Here is a 25,462-nt window from a genome sequence, read left to right on the forward strand (position 1 = left end):
AATAAATAAGGAAACACAAGCTTTAAAGGATACATTAAACAAGATGGACTTAATTGATATTTATAGGACATTCTGTCCAAGAACAACAGAATACACTTGTTTCTTAAGTGCTCATGGAACATTCTCCAGGATAGATCATATCTTGTGTCACAAAACAAGCCTTGATAAATTTAAGAAAATTGAAATTGTATCAAGCATCTTTTCTGACCACAACGCTATGAGACTAGGTATCAATTACAGGAAAAAATCTGTAAAAATACAAACACATGAAGCCTAACAATACACTACTAAATAACCAAGAGATCACTGGGGAAATCAATGAAGAAATCAATAAATACTAGAAACAAATGACAATTAAAATACAACAACCCAATACCTAGGGAATGCAGCAAAAGCAGTTCTAAAAGGAAAGCTTATAGCAATACAATCCTACCTCAAGAAACAAGAAAAATCTCAAATAAACAACCTAACCTTACACCTAAAGCAATTAGAGAAAGAAGAACAAAAAACCCTCAAAGTTAGCAGAAGGAAAGAAATCAAAAGGATCAGATCAGAAATAAATGAAAAAGAAATGAAGGAAACAATAGCAAAGATCAATAAAACTAAAAGCTGGTTCTTTGAGAAGATAAACAAAATTGATAAACCATTAGCCAGCCTCATCAAGAAAAAAGGGGAGAAGACTCAAATCAATAGATTTTGAAATGAAAAACGAGAAGTAACAACTCACACTGCAGAAATACAAAGGATCATGAGAGATTACTACAAGCAACGATATGCCAATAAAATGGACAACCAGGAAGAAATGGACAAATTCTTAGAAAAGCACAACCTTCCGAGACTAAACCAGGAAGAAATACAAAATATAAACCGACCAATCACAAGCACTGAAATTGAGACTGTGATTAAAAATCTTCTAAGAAACAAAAGCCCAGCACCAGATTCTATCAAACATTTAGAGAATAGCTAACACTTCTCCTTCTCAAACTCTTCCAAAATATAGCAGAGGGAGGAACACTCCCAAACTAGTACTACGAGGACACCATCACCCTGATACCAAAACCAGACAAAGATGTCACAAAGAAAGAAAACTACAAGCCAATATCACTGATGAACATGGATGCAAAAATCCTCAACAAAATACTAGCAAACAGAATCCAACTGCACAGTAAAAGGATCATACACCATGATCAAGTGGGGTTTATCCAAGGAATGCAAGGATTCTTCAATATACACAAATCAATCAATGTGATACACCATATTAAAAATCGAAGAAAAAAACGATATCATCTTAATACATGAAGAAACATCTTTCGGCAAAATTCAACACCCGTTTATGATAAAAAACTTCCAGAAAGTAGGCATAGAGGGAACTTGCCTCAACACAATAAAGGCCATATATGACAAACCCACAGCAAACATCATTCTCAAGGGTGAAAAACTGAAACCATTTCCACTAAGATCAGGAACAAGACAAGGTTGCCACTCTCACCACTATTATTCAACATAGTTTTGGAAGTTTTAGCCACAGCAATCAGAGAAGAAAGAGAAATAAAAGGAATCCAAATCAGAAAAGAAGTAAAGCTGTCACTATTTGCAGATGACATGATACTATACACAGAGAATCCTAAAGATGCTACCAGAAAACTACTAGAGCTAATCAATGAATTTGGTAAAGTAGCAGGATACAAAATTAATGCACAGAAATCTCTTGAATTCCTATAAACCAATAATGAAAAATCTTAAAGAGAAATTAAGAAAACACTCCCATTTACCACTGCAACAAAAAGAATAAAATACCTAGGAATAAACCCACCTAGGGAGACAAAAGACCTGTATGCAGAAAATTATAAGACACTGATGAAAGAAATTAAAAATGATACAAATAGATGGAGAGATATACCATGTTCTTGGATTGGAAGAATCAACATTGTGAAAATGACTGTAGTACCCAAAGCAATCTACAGATTTAATGCAATCCCTATCAAACTACCAGTGGCATTTTTCACAGAACTAGAACAAAAAACTTCACAATTTGTATGGAAACACAAAGGACCCCGAATAGCCAAAGCAATCTTGAGAAAGAAAAATGGAGCTGGAGGAATCGGGCTCCCAGACTTCAGACTATACTACAAAGCTATAGTAATCAAGACAGTATGGTACTGGCAAAAAAACAGAAAGATAGATCAATGGAACAGGATAGAAAGCCCAGAGATAAACCCACGCACATATGGTCACCTTATTTTTGATAAAAGAGGCAAGAATATACAGTGGAGAAAAGACAGCCTCTTCAGTAAGTGGTGCTAGGAAAACTGGACAGCTACATATAAAAGAATGGAATTAGAACACTCCCTAACACCATACACAAAAATAAACTTAAAGTGGATTAAAGACCTAAATGTAAGGCCAGACAGTATAAAACTCTTAGAGGAAAAAATAGGCAGAACACTCTTTGACATAAATCACAGCAAGATCCCTTTTGACCTACCTTCTAGAGAAACAGAAATAAAAACAAACAAATGTGACCTAATGAAACTTCAAAGCTTTTGCACAGCAAAGGAAACCATAATCAAGACAGAAAGACAAGCCTCAGAATGGGAGAAAATATTTGTAAACAAAGCAACTAACAAAGGATTTATCTCCAAAATTTATAAGCAGCTCATGCAGCTCAATATCAATAAAACAAACAACCCAATCCAAAAATGGACAGAAGACCTAAATAGACATTTCTCCAAGGAAGATATACAGATTGCCACCAAACACATGAAAGGATGCTCAACATTACTAATCATTAGAGAAATGCAAATCAAAACTACAATGAGGTACCACCTCACACCAGTCAGAAGGGCCATCATCAAAAAATCTACAAACAGGGGGACAAGGGGAAGATGGCAGAAGAGTAAGACGCGGAGATCACCTTCCTCCCCACAGATACACCAAAAATACATCTACACGTGGAACAACTCCTACAGAACACCTACTGAACGCTGGCAGAAGAACTCAGACCTCCCAAAAGTCAAGAAACTCCCCACGTACCTGGGTAGGGCAAAAGAAAAAGAATAAACAGAGACAAAACGATAGGGACGGGACCTGCACCAGTGGGAGGGAGCTGTGAAGGAGGAAAGGTTTCCACACACTAGGAAGCCCCTTCGCGGGCGGAGACTGCTGGTGGCGGAGGGGGGAGCTTCGGTGCCGCGGAGGAGAGCGCAGCAACACGGGTGCGGAGGGCAAAGCGGAGAGATACAGAGGACAGCACAGAGGATTGCTGTCGACCGGCACTCACCAGCCCGAGAGGCTTGTCTGATCAACCACCGGGGCGGGCGGGGCTGGGAGCTGAGGCTCGGGCTTCGGTCTGGTCTGAGCGCAGGGAGAGGACTGGGGTTGGCGGAGTGAACACAGCCTGCAGGGGGTTAGTGTACCACGGCTAGCTGGGAGGGAGTCCGGGGCAAAGTGTGGACCTGCCGAAGAGGCAAGAGACTTTTTCTACACTCTTTGTTTCCTGGTGAGCAAGCAGAGGGGATTAAGAGCGCTGCTTAAAGGAGCTCTAGAGACGGGCGCGAGCCGCGGCTAAAAGCGCGGACCCCAGAGACGGGAATGAGACGCTAAGGCTGCTGCTGCTGCCACCACCAAGAAGCCTGTGTGTGAGCACAGGTCACTATCCACACCTCCCTTCCGGGGAGCCTGTGCAGCCTGCCACTGCCAGGGTCCCGGGATCCAGGGACAACTTCCCCGGGAGAACGCACGGTGCGCCTCAGGCTGGTGCAGCATCAAGCCGGCCTCTGCCGCCGCAGGCCTGCCCCGCACTCTGTGCCCCTTCCTCCCCGCCGGCCTGAGTGAGCCAGAGTCCCTGACGTAGCTGCTCCTTTAACCCCCGTTCTGTCTGAGTGAAGAACAGACGCCCTCCGGCGACCTACACGCAGAGGCAGGGCCAAATCCAAAGCTGAACTCCGGGAGCTGTGCGAACAAAGAAGAGAAAGGGAAATCTCTCCCAGCAGCCTCAGAAGCAGCGGATTAAAGCTCCACAATCAACTTGATATACCCTGCATCTGTGGAATACATGAATAGACAACGAATCATCCCAAATTGAGGAGGTGTACTTTGCGAGCAAGATTTATGATTTTTTCCCCTTTTCCTCTTTTTGTGAGTGTGCATGTGTATGCTTCTGTGTGAGATTTTGTCTGTATAGCTTTGCTTCCACCATTTGTCCTAGGGTTCTATCCGTCCGTTTTGTTTTTTAAAAATTTTTTTCTTAATAATTATTTCTATTTTAATAACTTTATTATATTTTATCTTACTTTATTTTATTTTACTTTATCTTCTTTCTTTCTTTTTTTCCTTCCTTCCCTCCTTCCTTCCTTCCTTCCTTCCTCACTCCCTCCCTCCTTTCTTTCTTTCTTTCCTTCTTTCTCTTTCTTTCTACTTCTACTAATTCTTTCTTTCTACTTTTTCTCCCTTTTATTCTGAGCCGTGTGGATGAAAGGCTCTTGGTGCTGCAGCCAGGAGTCAGTGCTGTGCCTCTGACGTGGGAGAGCCAACTTCAGGACACTGGTCCCCAAGAGACCTCCCAGCTCCACATAATATCAAACGGTGAAAATCTCCCAGAGATCTCCATCTCAACGCCAGTACCCAGCTTCACTCAACGACCAGCAAGCTACAGTGCTGGACACCCTATGCCAAACAACTAGCAAGAAAGGAACACAACCCCACCCATTAGCAGAGAGGCTGCCTAAAATCATAATAAGTCCACAGACACCCCAAAACACACCACCAGATGTGGACCTGCCCACAAGAAAGACAAAATCCAGTCTCATCCACCAGAACACAGACACTAGTCCCCTCCACCAGGAAGCCTACACAACCCACTGAACCAACCTAAGCCACTGGGGACAGACACCAAAAACAACGGGAACTACGAACCTGCAGCCTGCAAAAAGGAGACCCCAAACACAGTAAATTAAGCAAAATGAGAAGACAGAGAAACAAACAGCAGATGAAGGAGCAAGATAAAAACCCACCAGACCTAACAAATGAAGAGGAAATAGGCAGTCTACCTGAAAAAGAATTCAGAATAATGATAGTAAAGATGATCCAAAATCTTGGAAATAGAATAGACAAAATGCAAGAAACATTTAACAAGGACCTAGAAGAACTAAAGATGAAACAAACAACGATGAACAACACAATAAATGAAATTAAAAATACTCTAGATGGGATCAATAGCAGAATAACTGAGGCAGAAAAACGGATAAGTGACCTGGAAGATAAAATAGTGGAAATAACCACTGCAGAGCAGAATAAAGAAAAAAGAATGAAAAGAATTGAGGACAGTCTCAGAGACCTCTGGGACAACATTAAACACACCAACATTCGAATTATAGGGGTTCCAGAAGAAGAGAAAAAGAAAGGGACTGAGAAAATATTTGAAGGATTATAGTTGAAAACTTCCCTAATATGGGAAAGGAAATAGTTAATCAAGTCCAGGAAGCACAGAGAGTCCCATACAGGATAAATCCAAGGAGAAATACACCAAGACACATATTAATCAAACTGTCAAAAATTAAATACAAAGAAAACATATTAAAAGCAGCAAGGGAAAAACAACAAATAACACACAAGGGAATCCCCATAAGGTTAACAGCTGATCTTTCAGCAGAAACTCTGCAAGCCAGAAAGGAGTGGCAGGACATATTTAAAGTGATGAAGGAGAAAAACCTGAAACCAAGATTACTCTACCCAGCAAGGATCTCATTCAGATTTGATGGAGAAATTAAAACCTTTACAGACAAGCAAAATCTGAGAGACTTCAGCACCACCAAACCAGCTTTACAACAAATGCTAAAGGAACTTCTCTAGGCAAGAAACACAATAGAAGGAAAAGACCTACAATAACGAACCCAAAACAATTAAGAAAACAGGAATAGAGACATACATATCGATAATTACCTTAAACGTAAATGGACTAAATGCTCCCACCAAAAGACACCGATTGGCTGAATGGATACAAAAACAAGACCCATATATATGCTGTCTACAAGAGACCCACTTCAGACCTAGGGACACATACAGACTGAAAGTAAGAGGATGGAAAAAGATATTCCATTCAAATGGAAACCAAAAGAAAGCTGGAGTAGCAATTCTCATATCAGACAAAATAGACTTTAAAATAAAGACTATTACAAGAGACAAAGAAGGACACTACATAATGATCAAGGGATTGATCCAAGAAGAAGATATAAGAATTGTAAATATTTACGCACCCAACATAGGAGCACCTCAATACATAAAGCAAATGCTAACAGCCATAAAAGGGGAAATCGACAGTAACACATTCATAGTAGAGGACTTTAACACCCCACTTTCACCAATGGACAGATCATCCAAAATGAAAATAAATAAGGAAACACAAGCTTTAAAGGATACATTAAACAAGATGGGCTTAATTGATATTTATAGGACATTCCATCCAAAAACAACAGAATACACAATTTTCTCAAGTGCTCATGGAACATTCTCCAGGATAGATCATATCTTGGGTCACAAATCAAGCCTTGGAAAATTTAAGAAAATTGAAATCATATCAAGTATCTTTTCCGACCACAACGCTATGAGACTAGATATCAATTACAGGAAAAGATCTGTAAAAAACACAAACACATGGAGGTTAAACCATACACTACTTAATAACAAAGTGATCACTGAAGAAATCAAAGAGGAAATAAAAAAATATCTAGAAACAAATGAAAATGGGAACACGACGACCCAAAACCTATGGAATGCAGCAAAAGCAGTTCTAAGAGGGAAGTTTACAGCAATACAATCCTACCTTAAGAAACAGGAAACATCTCGAATAAACAATCTAACCTTGCACCTAAAGCAATTAGAGAAAGAAGAACAAAAAACCCCAAAGTTAGCAGAAGAAAAGAAATCATAAAAATCAGATCAGAAATAAATGAAAAAGAAATGCAGGAAATGAGAGCAAAGATCAATAAAACTAAAAGCTGGTTCTTTGAGAAGATAAACAAAATTGATAAACCATTAGTCACACTCATCAAGAAAAAAAGGAAGAAGACTCAAATCAAAGAATTAGAAATGAAAAAGGAGAAGTAACTGACACTGCAGAAATACAAAAGATCATGAGAGATTACTACAAGCAACTGTATGCTAATAAAATGGACAACCTAGAAGAAATGGACAAATTCTTAGAAAAGCACAACCTTCCGAGAGTGAACCAGGAAGAAATAGAAAATATAAACACACCAATCACAAGCACTGAAATTGAGACTGTGATTAAAAATCTTCCAACAAACAAAAGCCCAGGAACAGATGGCTTTACAGGCGAATTCTAACAAACATTTACAGAAGAGTTAACACCTATCCTTCTCAAACTCTTCCAAAATATAGCAGAGGGAGGAACACTCCCAAACTCATGCTACGAGGCCACCATCACCTTGATACCAAAACCAGACAAGGATGACACAAAGAAAGAAAACTACAGGCCAATATCACTGAAGAACATAGATGCAAAAATTCTCAACAAAATACTAGCAAACAAAATCCAACAGCACATTAAAAGGATCATACACCATGATCAAGTGGGGTTTATTCCAGGAATGCAAGGATTCTTCAATATACGCAAATCAATCAATGTGATAAAACATATTAACAAGTTGAAGGAGAAAAACCATATGATCATCTCAATAGATGCTGAGAAAGCTTTCGACAAAATTCAACACCTATTTATGATAAAAACCCTGCAGAAAGTAGGCATAGAGGGAACTTTCCTCAACGTAATAAAGGCCATATATGACAAACCCACAGCCAACATCGTCCTCAATGGTGAAAAACTGAAAGCATTTCTACTAAGATCAGGAACAAGACAAGGTTGCCCACTCTCACCACTCTTATTCAACATAGTTGTGGAAGTTTTAGCCACAGCAGTCAGAGAAGAAAAGGAAATAAAAGGAATCAAAATCGGAAAAGAAGAGGTAAAGCTGTCACTGTTTGAAGATGACATGATACTATACATAGAGAATCCTAAAGATGCTACCAGAAAACTACTAGAGCTAATCAATGAATTTGGTAAAGTAGCAGGATACAAAATTAATGCACAGAAATCTCTGGCATTCCTATACACTAATGATGAAAAATCTGAAAGTGAAATCAAGAAAATACTCCCATTTACCAATGCAACAAAAAGAATAAAATATCTAGGAATAAACCTACCTAAGGAGACAAAAGACCTGTATGCAGAAAATTATAAGATACTGATGAAAGAAATTAAAGATGATACAAATAGATGGAGAGATATACCATGTTCTTGGATTGGAAGAATCAACATTGTGAAAATGACTCTACTACCCAAAGCAATCTACAGATTTAATGCAATCCCTATCAAACTACCAGTGGCATTTTTCACAGAACTAGAACAAAAAATTTCACAATTTGTATGGAAACACAAAAGACCCCCAAATAGCCAAAGCAATCTTGACAACAAAAAACGGAGCTGGAGGAATCAGGCTCCTGGACTTCAGACTATACTACAAAGCTATAGTAATCAAGACAGTATGGTACTGGCACAAAAATAGAAAGACTGATCAATGGAACAGAATAGAAAGCCCAGAGATAAACCCACGCACATATGGTCATCTTATCTTTGATAAAGGAGGCAGGAATGTACAGTGGAGAAAGGACAGCCTCTTCAATAAGTGGTGCTGGGAAAACTGGACAGGTACATGTAAAAGTATGAGATTAGATCACTCCCTAATACCATACACAAAAATAAGCTCAAAATGGATTAAAGACCTAAATGTAAGGCCAGAAACTATCAAACTCTTAGAGGAAAACATAGGCAGAACACTCTATGACATAAATCACAGCAAGATCCTTTTTGACCCACCTCCTAGAGAAATGGAAATAAAAACAAAAATAAACAAATGGTACCTAATGAAACTTCAAAGCTTTTGCACAGCAAAGGAAACCATAAACAAGACCAAAAGACAACCCTCAGAATGGGAGAAAATATTTGCAAATGAAGCAACTGACAAAGGATTAATTTCCAAAATTTACAAGCAGCTCATGCAGCTCAATAACAAACAACCCAATCCAAAAATGGGCAGAAGACCTAAATAGACATTTCTCCAAGGAAGATATACAGACTGTCAACAAACACATGAAGGAATGCTCAACATCATTAATCATTAGAGAAATGCAAATCAAAACTACAATGAGATATCATCTCACACCAGTCAGAATGGCCATCATCAAAAAATCTAGAAACAATAAATGCTGGAGAGAGTGTGGAGAAAAGGGAACACTTGCACTGCTGGTGGGAATGTGAATTGGTAAAGCCACTATGGAGAACAGTATGGAGGTTCCTAAAAAACTACAAATAGAACTACCATATGACCCAGCAATGCCATGACTGGGCATATACCCTGAGAAAACCATAATTCAAAAAGAGTCATGTACCAAAATGTTCATTGCAGCTCTATTTACAATAGCCCAGAGATGGAAACAAGGTAAGTGCCCATCATCAGATGAATGGATAAAGAAGATGTGGCACATAAATACAATGGAATATTACTCAGCCATAAAAAGAAACGAAATTGAGCTATTTGTAATGAGGTGGATAGACCTACAGTCTGTCATACAGAGTGAAGTAAGTCAGAAAGAGAAAGACAAATACCGTATGCTAACACATATATATGGAATTTAAGAAAAAAAATGTCATGAAGAACCTAGGGGTAAGACAGGAATAAAGACACATACCTACTACAGAATTGACTTGAGGATATGGGGAGGGGGAAGGGTAAGCTGGGACAAAGCGAGAGAGAGGCATGGACATATATGCACTACCAAATGTAAGGTAGACAGCTAGTGGGAAGCAGCTGCATAGCACAGGGAGATCAGCTCGGTGCTTTGTGACCGCCTGGAGGGGTGGGATAGGGAGAGTGGGAGGGAGGGAGACGCAAGAGGGAAGAGATATGGGAACATATGTATATGTATAACTGATTCACTTTGTTATAATGCAGAAACTAACACACCATTGTAAAGCAATTATACTCTAATAAAGATGTAAAAAAAATCTACAAACAATAAATGCTGGAGAGGGTTTGGAGAAAAGGGAACCCTCTTGCACTGTTGGTGGGAAGTAAATTGATACAGCCACTATGGAGAACAGTATGGAGGTTCCTTAAGAAACTAAAAATAGAACTACCAAACAACCCAGCAATCCCACTACTGGGCATATACCCTGAGAAAACCATAATTCAAAAAGAATCATACACCACAGTATTCATTGCAGCTCTATTTACAATAGCCAGGACATGGAAGCAACCTAACTGTCCATCAACAGATGAAGGGATAAAGAAGATGTGGCACATATATACAATGAAATATTACTCAGCCATAAAAAGAAATGAAATTGGGTTATTTGTAGTGAGGTGGGTGGACCTAGAGTCTGTCATACAGAGTGACATAAGTCAAAGAGAAACAAATACTGTATGCTAACACATATATATGGAATCTAAAAGAAAAAAGAAAATGGTTCTGAAGAACCTAGGGGCAGGACAGGAATAAAAACACAGATGTAGAGAATGGACGTGAGGACACTGGAAGGGGAAGCGGAAGCTGGAATGAAGTGAGAGTGGCATGTGCATATATACACTACCAAATGTAAAACAGATAGCTAGTGGGAAGTAGCCACATAGCACAGGGAGATCAGCTCGGTGCTTTGTGACCACCTAGAGGGGTGGGATAGAGAGGAAGGTGGGTGGGAGATGGAAGAGGGAGGAGATATGGGGATATATGTATTTGTATAGCTGATTCACTTTGTTATACAGCAGAAACTAACACACCATTGTAAAGCAATTATACTCCAATAAAGATGTTAAAAAAATAATAATACGAAACAGTCTCTTTGCAATCAACCTTTGGAAAGGGACAAAATATTTGAAAATCATATATCTGATAAGGAGATAATATCCAGAATATGTAAAGAACCCCTACAACTCAACAAGAACAAAACCCGCAAATAACCAAATTAAAAATTCGGCCAAGGACTTGAATACACATTTCTCCAAAGATGACATTAAAATGACTAACAAGCATATGAAAAGATGTTCAACATCACTAATCATTAGAGAAATGTAAATGAAAAATCACAAGATGGGGACTTCTCTGTGGCACAGTGGTTAAGAATCTGCCTGCCAATGCAGGGGACATGGGTTTGATCCCTGTTAAGGGAAGATCCAACATGCCGTGGAGCAACTAAGCCCATGTGCCACAACTACTGAAGCCTGCGGGCTCTAGGGCCCATGTGCCGTAACTACTGAGCCCGCATGCTGCAACTACTGAAGCCCACGTGCCTAAAGCCCGTGCTCTGCAACAAGAGAAGCCACCGCAATGAGAAGCCTGCACACTGCAACGAAGAGTGGCCCCTGCTTGCCCCAGCTAGACAAAGCCCATGTGCAGCAATGAAGACTCAACACAGCCAAAAAAAAAAAAAAAAAAAGCTAGCTACACCATCTTTAAAAGAAAAATCACAAGATATCCCCTCAAACCCAGTAAGATGGCTACTATTAAACAAACAGAAAGTAGCAAGTGCTGGCAAGGATGTAGAGAAGTTAGAACCCTTGTACAGCATTGGTAGGAATGTAAAATGGTACAGCCGCTGTGGAAAACAATATGTCAGTTCCTCAAAAAATTAAAAATAGAATTACATATGATCCACAAATTCCAATTCTGAGTATATTTCCCAAAGAACTGAAATCAGGATTTTAAAGAGATATATTAGCACACCCATGTACATAGCAGCTTTATTTACAAGAGGTATAAGCAACACAAATGTCCATCTATAGATGAATGGATAAACAAAATGTGATATATACACAGAATGGAATATTATTCAGCCTTAAAAAGGAAGGAAATTCTGATACAGGCTACAACATGGGTGAACCTTGAGGACATTATGCTGAGTGAAATAGGCTAGTCACAAAAAGACAAATACGGCATGATTCCATTTACATTAGGTATCTAAAGTAGTCAAACTCACAGAAACAGAAAGTAGAATGTGGTTCCCCAGGCCTGGGGGAAGAAAGAAATGGAAAGTTGTTCAATGGGCATAGAGCTTCAGCTCTGCAAGATGAAAAAGTTCTGGCGATCTGTTGCACAACAATGTGAATATACTTAATATTACTGAACTTAAAAATGGTTAAGATGGTAAATTTTATGCTATGTATTTTTTAAACCACCATTAAAGTTTTTAATTATTAAAAAAAACTACAACTGAAACTATCACCCACAGAGATGGCATCTGAAATTTCAACAACAAAACAAGGAGTTTGTAATAAGTTGCATCAAATAAAAACTTGAACTGAACAAAACACAGCAAAAGCCTTCAGGATTTTCATGAGGTATTGTTAAAGGGAAAAAAGGGATAGAAAAGAGACTATAATGTAATCCTACTTTTGTAAAATAATCAATTATTAAAATCTATATCTATCTACCTATATAATTATATACGTCTGAGGAAAATTATGGCATTTTGCATACTAAATCAACAAGGGTAATTAACAAGGGTTATATGGGGGGATATTCATGTGGGTTAGGGAAGGAGGGACACAGAAGAGATGGGAAAGGGAGAGTACAAAAAAGGAAAGGGGGAAAATACCAAACTCAATGAAAAAAATAATTCTCAAGTAGCCACACTCCTCAGATAGGCTACAAGTTTCTTATACTTTCCCACATCTCAGTGTGTGTTCAGCACACAGGAAGACTGCTGACATTAGGTAAAGTTTTGACATTACTTAGTTATTGGAATAAAAGTGAAAAAAATATATATATATATTATTTTTTTGTGGAGGGAAAGATTATTTATTTATTTATTTATTTATTTTTGGCTGTGTTGGGTCTTCGTTTCATGCGAGGGCTTTCTCTAGTTGCGGCAAGTGGGGTCCACTCTTCATCGCGATGCGGGGGGCCACTCTTCACCGCGGTGTGCGGGCCTTTCACTATCGCAGCCTCTCTTATTGTGGGGCACAGGCTCTAGACGCGCAGGCTCAGTAGTTGTGGCTCACGGGCCTAGTTGCTCCGTGGCATGTGGAATCTTCCCATACCAGGGCTCAAACCCGTGTCCCCTGCATCGGCAGGCAGATTCTCAACCGCTGCGCCACCAGGGAAGCCCTAAGATTTTCTTAACTAGTAGAAATGAAAAGAAATCAGTTAACTGGACTTCCCTGGTGGCGCAGCGGTTGAGAGTCTGCCTGCCGATGCAGGGGACACAGGTTCGTGCCCCGGTCCAGGAGGATCCCACATGCCGCGGAGCGACTGGGCCCGTGAGCCATGGCCGCTGAGCCTGCGCGTCTGGAGCCTGTGCTATGCAACGGGAGAGGCCACAACAGTGAGAGGGCCGCGTACCACAAAAAAAAAAATACCATGTGACATCTAGCACTGTCATTTATTAATTAATTTATAATATATTTATTTTTGGCTGCACTGGGTCTTTGTTGCTGCGCGTGGGCTTTCTCTAGTTGCAGCGAGCGGGGGTTACTATTTGTTGCGGTGCGTGGACTTCTCATTGCGGTGGCTTCTCTTGTTGCAGAGCACGGGCTCTACGTGCCCGGGCTTCAGTGGTTGTGGCTTGTGGGCTCTAGAGTGCCGGCTCAGTACTTGGGGCACACAGGCCTAGCTGCTTTGCAGCATGTGGGATCTTCCCAGACCAGGGCTCGAACCCGTGTCCCCTGCACTGGCAGGCGGATTTCCAACCACTGTGCCACCAGGGAAGTCCCTAGCACTGTCATTTAATAAAGGGACTTTAGTAATAGTCACTCTGCCTTCTCTTCTAGCAGAATAACTTGTGCCTGGCTTCACAAGCTGCTTACCACTAGCAGGCCTTAAAGCCCTTTTGGGCGCATGGAAATCATTCTACTCTGAATGTCGTCTCTGGGATCTTGGCCTCTTCAGCAACAAAATTCATTAATTTTGTACTGTAAAGTTATTTTATATTTATTCAAGAAAATAACTGGTTCACCAGAGAGGCTGCTATCCTTTGAAAATGTCACAAATGCTTTCTGGGCTGCCATTATTTGACAAAGTTTCACAATAAAATAACCCCTGGGTACTGGGGAATGGATTACTGATAGGGTGAAATCTGATTGCCAGCTAATCATTGTTTTGCTTTCCTTTGGGGGGAGTACATGTGAAATCACCATATCTGCAGATACATTTGTCCCAACACGTATAGATTTATACTCTGTACACACACTACATTATAGCAAAATTCTGAATCGTACATTACTATTCATCATCACTATTTTCGAGCCACTGATCCATTTTTAAAAAATGGAATATAATGCAATAGCTAATGTCAATAACTACCCTTAAATTACATGAAGCCTGGCGAAACTCCACAAGGTTAACATGTTAGCAAGGACAATTCGTTACATATACATTCTTTAAAAATGCAAATATTGGGCTTCCCTGGTGGCGCAGTGGTTGAGAGTCTGCCTGCCGATGCAGGGGACACGGGTTTGTGCCCCGGTCCGGGAGGATGCCACATGCCGCGGAGCGGCTGGGCCCGTGAGCCATGGCCGCTGGGCCTGTGCGTCCGGAGCCTGTGCTCTCCAGCGGGAGAGGCCACAACAGTGAGAGGCCCACGTAACGCAAAAAAAAAAAAAAAAAAAAAAAAAATGCAAACATTAAGAACACAATGGCACACACATCTTTAAAAAAGCACAATTAATCTTACATTTCAAGTATGTAAAATGTATGCAAAAAATATCATTCCAGTGCTGACCACCTGATAGACCTCTGGGATGCTTTGCGTTTTCAGGACACACCTTCAGAAACACCAATCAAGCATAGTCTTTCTGAAACTACTGGTTTAAGCACATCTAATCCTTACTTTGGCAGGGAATTTTTTTAGGGTACCCAACAATTACTTTTCGTAATTTTTCAGGAGGCTTATAAAATTGCACTCAACAATGCAGATTCTAGAAATTCTACCCTAGTTCTCCATTTATTTACAACAGAGAATCCCAAAAGGTCATTTTGAAGGGTACAACAACTAAAATAAGCTTAAGGAAAAAGAGAGATTGCTTTCATGGAATCTGTATCTCCTATACAGACCTCTCCTCTCAGTCCACACCTGAATACCCATTTCCCAAAAAAATTTCAAGTCATTTAGTGAAACCACACATAGTTTCAAAAAAATGTAATCTCGCTCATTAATTTTAGTATGAAGAGGAAGGGACATAGAATCACAAAGCTGAAAGCTTTAATTTGAATACTCAGCACCACTAGTTACCTGTTAACCTCCATACGTCACAGTTCTCTAATCTATATGAAATCAACATGCGCAAAACCAAATTCATGATCTTCCCCAAAATGGTCCCCTGATGGTGTTCCCCATCACAGTGAGTGGTCCCAGCATCTGCCTAGTTCCACAACTTAAAAACCTAGGAGTCATCTTTCATACCACCTGCATTGCCAATCCACAAGGAAACTATTGATTTTACCTCCTAAATATTTCTCAAATCCATCCACTTCTTAACAGCTTCATGGCCACCATCCTAGAACATGCTATCTGCATCTCTCATCAGGACAAGGGCAAGCCTACTGCCCTAAGTGGTGTCCATGCAATTTCTTAGCGCCCTCCAATTGGTTCTCTGCACTGATACACAAGTGATCTTTTCAAAACACAAATCTGATATTACACCCTGGCTTAAAATCCTTCTGTAGCATTCCATTAAGATAGACCAAAATCCTTAAGGCCAAACGCTGCCCGATCTGTCCCCTGTAGCCTCCCCCCTTTGCTCTCTCCAGCTACATGGCCAGTTCAGCTTCTCAAACACACAACACTATTCCCTCCTGTAAGGAGTACTCTTCTTCCCTTCTGAGATGTCCTCCCTCCCCTTCACCTAGCTAACTCCTACTCATCCTTCAAATCTCAACTTCTTCAGGACTCTGTCCTGCCCCCAAAGTCTCCATTAGGTTCCTCTGCAGAGAACCGTGTTCCTTATCTGGGGTGTAATTATACAATCTTGGATGTATCTGATTAAAGTCTGTCCTCCCCACTGTGGTGCAAACTAATGGCAGCAGGTAATGTGTTTTATTCACCATCATAACCCCATCACCCAGCAACATACTGGCACATAGTAGATGCTCCATTTGTTGAATGAATATATGAATGGGTAAAGGAGTCAGTACCATCTGATGATTCCCATTTATCTGTAATAATTCAGAATTTCAACATTGGTTGTGAAAGCAACTGTCACAAGAGATACACAATTTTGCTGTTAAGGATTACGAGTCACTAGACAGCTTCTTGCAGTTAGAGAGACCTTGTCTTACTCAGATTTGAATATGAAGAGAGTTAATATAACATACTAGCTAAGAACTCAGGATTTTAAGTCCACAGGTTGGGTTCTATCTAGCCTCTAATACTTACTGTCTGACCTGAAGGCAGGTTACCTAACCTCTTGGCATATTAGTTTTTTCATCAGTAAAACTGGTCTAAAACAATACCTACCTAATAAGGTTATTGTGAGGATTAAATAAAATTGTTCCTATAAATGCCCCCACAGGGTCATTCTTATTAGTCCATATATGATTGCTAAAGTAATGATACCTGACAGACCTCAAAAGGCAAACACACAAAAATATTACCACAAAAGCAATCACTGCCTGCAGAGCTACTGATTTCTACCTAAAACTTCCACGATAGCCCAAAAAAGATCATCTACCTACAGATTAATCTAGACAACAGGACCTTGCAAAAAAAAGAAGGAAGAACATAACATGTCTGTGGCATCGGGCACTCTCAACACAGTGCAATGACAGTTCAGTGAATAGCTCTCCTCAAGTCTATATCCTTTACAGTTAGTAACAATAAGTAGAATACCAACCTACTAACAGCACATGAATCACATATCTCAGAAAAACAAAGAGAACCAAACTGTGAAGCACACTGAAAATAGGACAAGAACAACAATAAAAATAATTAATGGGCAATTCTTCTGAAGTAGTAAAAATACAAGAGAAAAACTAAATTAAATACGTAAAAAGTGCAAATATACATACTGCCATTAACTCTGAGAAATTTAAATTTGGGTTTTACAAATCCATTTGTAACTCCAAGTATCATTACTCTGGTATTGTCTCAGGTTTGAGGAATTAAAAGAATGACTTATCGAAGAAATTTCACGTTTAAGTCACTTACTGAAACCACATATATTTTCAAAGAAATGTAATCTTGATCCTTAATTTTAGTATGATGATTAAGAAACGGCACAAAACCGCAAAGCTGAAAACCATAATTTGAACACTTGGCACCACTAAATAGGTGTTAAATTCCATATGTCCCCATTTTCTTTTCTTTTTCTTTAATATTTACTTATTTATTTATTTGGTTGCACTGGGTCTTAGTTGCGGCTTGCGGGCTCCTTAGTTGCGTCCAGTGGGCTAGTTAGATGTGGCATGCAAACTCTTAGTTCTGGCATGCATGTGGAATCTAGTTCCCTGACCAGGGATCGAACCTGGGCCCCTTGTATTGGGAGCGCAAAGTCTTAACCACTGCGCCACCAGGGAATCCCCCCCATTTTCTAATTTACAGAAATAAGGATATCTGTTGGCAAAATGTTGAAAACTGTTAAATGGCAAGAACTCTTCAGTTTGTTATACTTGAGGATTTTTGTGTATGTGTGAGTTTTTCCACCACAAAACATTAATAAAAAGGATAACTTCTGCTTTGCTGCCTCACTGTTATGCGGAAAAAAATGAAAAAGTACATTATCTCACTATGTCAGGTAGTGTCTAAGGTAGTTTAAAATTCTTTTTAAAGTTTGTTCCACTAAATTCGGTAGGTAGCTAAACAGATAAGGATTTTTAAAACCAATTCTAGGAAGATAAGACACAATAGTGTCCTCTATTGGCATTCTTCCATGAAGAATCATGATTTTCTTATCAAAAAGTATTGAAAAAAGTCAGCCAAGGTGTTCTGCAGCTAAACATGAATAATAGTAGTCCTTTGCCCATCTTTAGATAAAGATAAATTAACAGACAACACCTGCTATAATTTTAATTTTTTTCCATAAATTCTTCTTAAATCTTTAGCATCTGCTACAACCTGAGTATATTAGAGCCTAACATGTAATACCTAGTTTAGCTCATTCATTCATTCAACAATTGTGGAGTGCCTGCGTCCCATGCCAGCCTCTGTTAGGTGCTAGAGGTAAAGCAGAAAACTCTGGTGCCTGCCTTCCTGGGGACAAGTTTGTATATTTATTTACTTTCATCATATCATAATTATAAACTGTATGGCTATGCCGAGAACACCCCACAATGTGAAGGGCACCCCCTGCATATGTGAACATGGCTGCAGCCCTGAAGTCTAACAAAGAATTTCTCAACTCAACACTATTGACAGTTTGGGCTAGATAGTTCTTTGTTACACGGGGCTGGCTGTCCCGTGCACTACAGGATGTTTGGCAGCATCCCTGGCTTCCATCCACTGCATATACCACCCCCTCAATGTGACAACCCAAAACATGGCCAAACATCGCCAAATATCCCCTGGTGGCGGGGAGGGAGGGACGCACAAAACTGCCCCTGGTTGAGAGTCACTGGTCTAACAACAGTAGCTAGTAAGCAGCAGATGTAGAAGTAGAACCCAGATTTGTTTCTGTTCTCAAAATAGTATTTAGGGACTTCCCTGGCCATCCAGTGGTTAAGACTTCGCCTTCCAATGCAGGGGGTGCGGGTTCAATCCCTGGTTGGGGAGCTAAGATCCCACTTGCCTCGTGGCCAAAAAACCAAAACATAAAAAACAGAAGCAATGTTGTAACAAATTCAGTAAAGACTTTTAAAATGGTCCACATTTTAAAAAATCTTAAGAAAAGTAATACTTTAGTGACAAAAGTAATGTATGATCGTTGTCAAGATTCCAACCAAAAGCACATTAAGAGTAGGAAATCTCCCTCTCCTCCTCATCTCCCTTCCTGCAAGGCTAACCACTGTTAAGTCTGTTGTGTACACATCTTAAAATACACACACACACAGAGGAAGAACAAATGTTTTCTTTTTAACTTCTGTGACTTGCTTCTGTCATTCAATTCTCTAGGTCAATGTACACCCATCCATCTCACTTTCTTCATAAGCCGCAAAGCGGTCTGGGTTATGGGTGTATCATAATTTATGTAAGCTTTCACCACTGGTAGGCATTTATACAGTCTTTAGTTTTTGGTTATTTCTAACCATGCTACAGTGGAAAAATGCTGTAGTTAACATCCTTGTACAAGGACTTCTATGACACCAACTCGCAGGAGTAGAACTGCTGAGTCAAGGTATACATGTTGTAAATTTTGCTGGTTACTGCCAATAGCCTTCCCTTTCTCCTTTACAGGTCACCATAGGAAGAAATAAGATAACGTATCTAAAAGGTTTGTAACAGTGACATATATTATATATACTCAATTCATAATTAAGGCATTCCTGGAGTAATCTTTCCCTACAAGTCTGCTTGTATGTTTTTTAAGTTAACAAAAAGTGTCTTGTATACCTTTTTTAAAGATCCTCTCTGCAGCAGTGCTAGGAGGGCTATTTTAAGCAATAGCAAGATAAAAAAGTGAACATAACCAAGCATTTTGTAAATGAGAAGAAATGCATACTATATCCAACATTTTCAATGTGGCAAATAGGTATGCTTACCAGTCATTATTTTAAGTGTTACAGATGAAATGCAGAGGGGTTTTTTTTTCACTCTAGGATTTTCATTATATTTTCTATTGATTTTTATCACAGAATTATCGGATAAAGTTTCTCTGTAACTGATACGCTTCAGCAAACCTAATTTAACATCTTGCCCTCTCAGAACACTTGCAGTAAGAAAATGACCTTAGGCAGTGTTAAATTTAGGTCCAGGCAATAGTTTTCAAGAAGAGACAACTTGCACACTTTAAAAGTTTAAGCACCATCAGATTGAATAAATGCAGAGTTCACTATCGTAATTTGACACCTCTCAACAGGCAATAAATATGTATTATGAGCTAATATATTTACAGTGTCATGAACTAAAACACCCGATGGAACATGAAGTTGCCTCAGTTCACTACAGCCTGTGTGACCTTGATTAAGACTCTTGCAGGGCTTCCCTGGAGGCGCAGTGGTTAAGAATCCGCCTGCCAATGCAGGGGACACGGGTTCGAGCTCTGGTCCAGGAAGATCCCACATGCCGCGGAGCAACTAAGCAGGTGCACCACAACTACTGAGCCTGCACTCTAGAGCCCGTGCTCCACAACAAGAGAAGCCACCACACTGAGAAGCCTGTGCACCACAACGAAGAGTAGCCCCCGCTCTCCACAACTAGAGAAAGCCCACGCACAGCAACAAAGACCCTAACGCAGCCAAAAATAAATAAGATGAATAAATAAACTTAAAATATTAAAAAAAAAGACTCTTGCAAATTTCCTCCTTAGGATTGTCCAAATATGAATGAATAGTGGGGACTGGAAGGAAACATGGAAATGGGAAGACAGCTCTATTTGTTAGGCTGGTGGGATAGTGCTTAGTTTCTATTGGCCTTATCCTGTTTGGGCTATATAGTTCATTGTAAATTCTCTGTTTCCATAGTTACTATCACTGGATCCTCTTAAAAATCCATCCAATTCATATGAATGGGAAACTGTCTACAACCTTGCTACTCAAAGTGTGGTACTCTGACCAGCAGCATCTATATCACCCGGGGCCTTGTGAGAAATGCAGAACCTCAGGTCCCACCTCTGAACCAGTGCCTGCATTATAACAACATCCCCAGAGGATTCCTGTGCACATTAAAGTTTGAGGAGCCCTGGTCTACAAGACTTAGAGCAGTGATTCTCAAGGGTGGGGGAAGAGGGAGACAATTTTGTCCCCAAAAGCCCATTTGACAATATCTGGAGGTATTTTTTGGTGGCTGCTACTGGCATCTCGTGGATAGAGGCCAAGCTTCCTGCCAAACAACCTACAAGGCAAAGGACAATCTCCCATAACAAAGAAATATCTGGCCCCAAATGTCAGAGGTTGAGAAGCGCTGACTGAGAGGAAAAGCAGTTTTGCCCAACCCCATATATACACTGTTGATCGTAAAATAAAAAGAAATATCAGAAGTTCATATTGTCCTTTTTGTCAGAATTCAAATATTCATATTTAATTCCTATTTTTATTGGTAAAAGGCTATATCTTATAATTCTTCTTTAGAAGAAAAGAACATGGGGTCACTGAATTAAACACAGGAGAAATAATATCATCCTTCCCCAAAATGGAAACAGAACATTTAAATTAAAATTTTAGTAACAGAGCAGACTAGTTTTATATTGTCATTATAAAACGATACCTATGCTGTTCTGGAGAGCAGTTTTCTAAAGAAACAAATTGTAAATTTTTTCCAAAACTATTCCAGTATTTACCAACTCTCATCATCAAGACATGCTTATTTAATATTAAACTTAAAATTACATCTGAAAGAATTTAATTGCAATTCTTAGGGGAGAAAAATAATGCTTTTAGAAGAAAAACGTTTTGTACTTAAATTACTGTGCTAAAAACTCATATCCTAATTATAAAAATTACTTACTAGATATAATTTGTAGATTATTGGTTAAAAAAAACCCTATTCTGAGAAATGACTGAAAACCTTTTTGAAGTTCCATCCATAAGCTACATTTACAAACTTGTCTGAAACGTTTCAGGAGATACATAAATAAAACCCTATCTTCCAGGTGCTTAGTCTAGCTCATAAAGCATACTTAGTATTTGCAAGGAAACAAAAATAATTTTTAATTTCAAATTAAACTGCATGAAAAGTTTATATCCTTACATAAGGCATCCAGATACTCTTTTGGATATAATCATAACAAAAGTAGAGAGGACAGTCGCTATATGTGTATTTCTATTAGCTTCTTAAGATGTTAATGAAAATGACTAAAGGTGAGAAGAAAAAGAATCTTTCATAACTCTCATTTTCTATGAAATAATTATTTTATTTTCCTTTGAATGAAACAGAACTCAGCCCCTACATATACTAATAATAAAGTTTCAACCATTGAAAATGTCACACAACTACACAGCTAAGAAATATAACTGACTAATGACTATCTAATTTCCATAAATCACTCTTGTAATCATGGTCAGGTCAGTTTAAAAGGCTCGTATTATCTTAATATACTAGGTTAATTATCTATACTTTAATACAGACAAAATTGCCTCCTGAGTATCTTTCACAGCTCTGTAACCTTCCACCAGCCAAATAAGTATGGCTGCTGGCAGATTAGACATTTTCTTTTCCTAGAGATTGCTCACAGAAAACCACAAAGAAGAGTTATTAAGATCCTGAGATGAATATGAAAACAATAAAATATAAAATTAATTATAGTTGGAAGGACCTGAAATCCATCCACTACCACCTTCTAATTTTAAAAATGGAGAACTAAAGGTTCAGCAAGGTCAAGCAATATGCCCAAGGAAACACAGCAAATTAATGACAGGTCTCCCAATTCCAGACAGTACTTCAGCAGTTTTACACAAAAGCATATTAACAATTAGGAGCAAGTGTGCAATTCCATCATTCTTCCAACATCACTTTGTTCTTCAAATGATCACTTACTAAGAGCATCAGAATCCTGGCATTTTAGAGGCTGAGAGGGAAGCTTTTCATGATCCCTCCTCTTACAGATGAGGAAACTGATATCCAGAGAGATCTTACTGTTCCATTCATTCATCCACAAACATTTACTGGACTGCTGCAATACGCTAGGTTTTAGAGATACAAAGATACACATAAGATCACAGTTCTTAAGGAGCTCATGTGGGACCAAGAGAAAAAAATATATAAATGTAATCCAACAAGATGGTTATTATAAGAGAGGTATTCACTAAGAAGAGTGGGGGCAGGAAGGAATTAATCAGCTCGGATTGTTTGGATGTAACACTGTACACCAAGCATGAACAGATAGCTATTTACAGCATTTAATCTTGGCTACAATGTTTTATATTAAAACAGATGAAAGAAGTTCCACTTTCACCAAAAGGAGTAGAGACTACTGTTTTCTAGAGTGCCAGGCAGAGTGCCTGGCATTTCACACATATTATTTAATCCTGAAAATGACTCAGAGGTAAGCAGTATTATCCCCATTTTTCAAAGAAGGAGGACCGCTGAGACAAGCTTGTCCAAGTCAAGATACACCAGAGTTATAATTTGAACCCAGGTTTGCCTGGCTCCAAAATCACATTCCTTTCTTTCTGTTAAACTATGACTCTCTCTGCACAGGATTTATTTGTTTAAATCATCCTCCACGTTCTTCCTCTACAGTCTTCGTTAAGCAATACACCCTGCAATAAATAATTCTAGTCTTCAAGATTATCACTTCCTAGAATCAGGAATCAGAGTTTAAAAACCTTAAGGAAGGAAAGACAAGAAAAGGTTCTGCTTATACCCAAATAAAGTTTCCTCACTCATAAAATTTGAAATACTGGTGTAGTGAACTTCAGCTTTTACCTCTTGCTTAAAGGAGTCTTACTTTTTCTATGTTTAGATCACACCATAGGTGCTCCATAAGTAGTAGTATTTTTCTTCAAGGTGTTGAGAGGGCAGACTCAAACTTTCTGAAGCTTTGAATTTTAAAAAGAACTAAGCATTTTCTTTTGTTGTTTCTATTCCTGTCCACAACATTTTGAAATAGAGAAGGCTGGGGAAAAGCTCTATTCCAAGACGCTAGGGAGGAATTTAGGATGCAAATGGTTAGCCCTCTGCCCAGCCTTCTACAGCTAACATGTTTCATCTTCGGGCAAAAGGGAAGATTTCAAATGCTAAGGGGCGAGTAGGGGAGGAGGACGGGGCCAAGGGGTAGAAGATCAAATCCTAATCCCTAGTATTAAGTCCAAGGAGCCTTCATAGTTGCCTGTGAATAAAGTAACTACGTGGGAAGCCCAGCTGAAACCAAGGAAGGAAAGCCCTGCTGGATAACGACAGCATCTTTTATTGAAAAAGTTGTATCGAAGTACACAGCAGTCTCCAGTGATGCGGGTCGTGGAACAAAATTCAAAGAGGCCTTTTCTCTGCATTTAAATGAACACATCTGAGCATTTAAACTGAAACCTCACCCCAAACCCCCAGGAGAAAAATATAACCGCCCTCCGTATAACAAGATTTTCGGTGCGGGCCGCAGCCTCGCGGCTCTCCGGGCACCGGCGTGAAGCTGCCCCGGCCTCCCCGCGGTCCCCGCCCGGCGCACCCCGGCGGCCCTGAGCCCCGCCGCCCGCTCCGAGGACGAACCCACGGACCGCCATCCGTCGCCCAGGCTCACCTCCGGGCACGCCGCCTGCCGCGCCCTCCGGACCCCAGCGCCCGGCGACCAGCTGAAATACGAGGAGGAAGTGGAGCGGGCGGTGCCCGAGGCTGAGGACCCTGCGCTCCGACCCCAGCGCAGCCATCGCCCGGGACCCGCGCGGGAATGCAGGGAGCCGCCTCGCGACGGCCACGTGGGCAACGCGGACTCGAGGGACCGAGCCGGGAGTGTGGGTTGGAGCCAAAGGCTAGCAGCGGCTGCGGAGGGGCTGACCGACTCCTCAGCTGGAGCCGGGGTAGCCTTCACTGCCCGCCGGATTTGGGCGGGCTCTGGGCGCGAGAAGAGGCTCAGGAAGCCTAGCCCCGCCCAAACCCCGCCCCGCCCACCTCTTGTTCCGCCCAGCCCACCTCTTGTTCCGCCCAGCCTCGCCTCGTCGTCTCTGGCCCCGCCCCTCCTACTCATAGCCCCGCCTCCGTTCCGCCCAGTCGTTCCCCAGGCCCGGGTTTTGGCCCCACACTATCCATTCTAGCTCCGCCTTTTTCACACCTGGCCCCTCCTCACCACTCTGGCCCCGCCTCCAGGCCCGACACCTGGCGGTTGAGATGTTGGAGCTCAGAGTCCCAGGAAGGGCAAGGCCAGAGGATGGCATCACAGGCGGGTCCTTAGTCTAACCACAGAGTGACCTTGGGCAAGCCGCTGCATACCTATGATAACTACCATTAATTAATGTCTGCTCCGTGCCCAGCACCAAGAGGGGAACCAGACAGAGAGACCGCTCTCAGCAGACAGAAAACCAGTAAACATAAATAAAGTTATTGAGTTGTGATGAGAGACGCAAAGGAAACAGGCGGGAGGCTGAAACATAGTGGAAGGGCACTTACTCCTAGGCTCCTGGCTGAAGCTCTCTCCACTCAACACTGCTGCCCACTAAATTCCTCCTTGCGAGGTAAATACCAGTCGCAGCTTGCTGCCTCAAAAGGCTGTTATGAGAGCCAAGTGATCCCCAACAGAAGACCAGCGAGGCGACACTGGGCAAGTCACCCTCCCTCTCTGGGCCTATTTCTTCATCCTTAAAAGGGTGAGGATAAGCTAGAGGACTTGGAAGGTCCAGCTCTGACACTCATTCAAGCCATCCACAGAAATGATTT

General features: G+C 40.5%; 1 protein-coding gene across 1 annotated transcript in view; it reads right to left on the minus strand.

Annotated features, from left to right (window-relative positions):
* CHRNA5 (cholinergic receptor nicotinic alpha 5 subunit) overlaps positions 1–24,634 on the minus strand; it is a 75,789-nt gene extending 51,155 nt beyond the window's left edge. The window contains exon 1 of the mRNA XM_027123722.1: positions 24,333–24,634. Coding sequence (XP_026979523.1) covers positions 24,333–24,459 — 127 coding nt within the window. The 5' untranslated portion in view covers positions 24,460–24,634. The remainder of the gene's footprint in view (positions 1–24,332) is intronic.
* Positions 24,635–25,462: the final 828 nt, after the last annotated feature.

The sequence above is a fragment of the Aethalodelphis obliquidens genome, unplaced genomic scaffold (assembly GCF_003676395.1).
Source record: "Aethalodelphis obliquidens isolate GAN/ISIS:26980383/991018 unplaced genomic scaffold, ASM367639v1 scaffold26, whole genome shotgun sequence".
Classification (NCBI taxonomy): domain Eukaryota; kingdom Metazoa; phylum Chordata; class Mammalia; order Artiodactyla; family Delphinidae; genus Aethalodelphis; species Aethalodelphis obliquidens.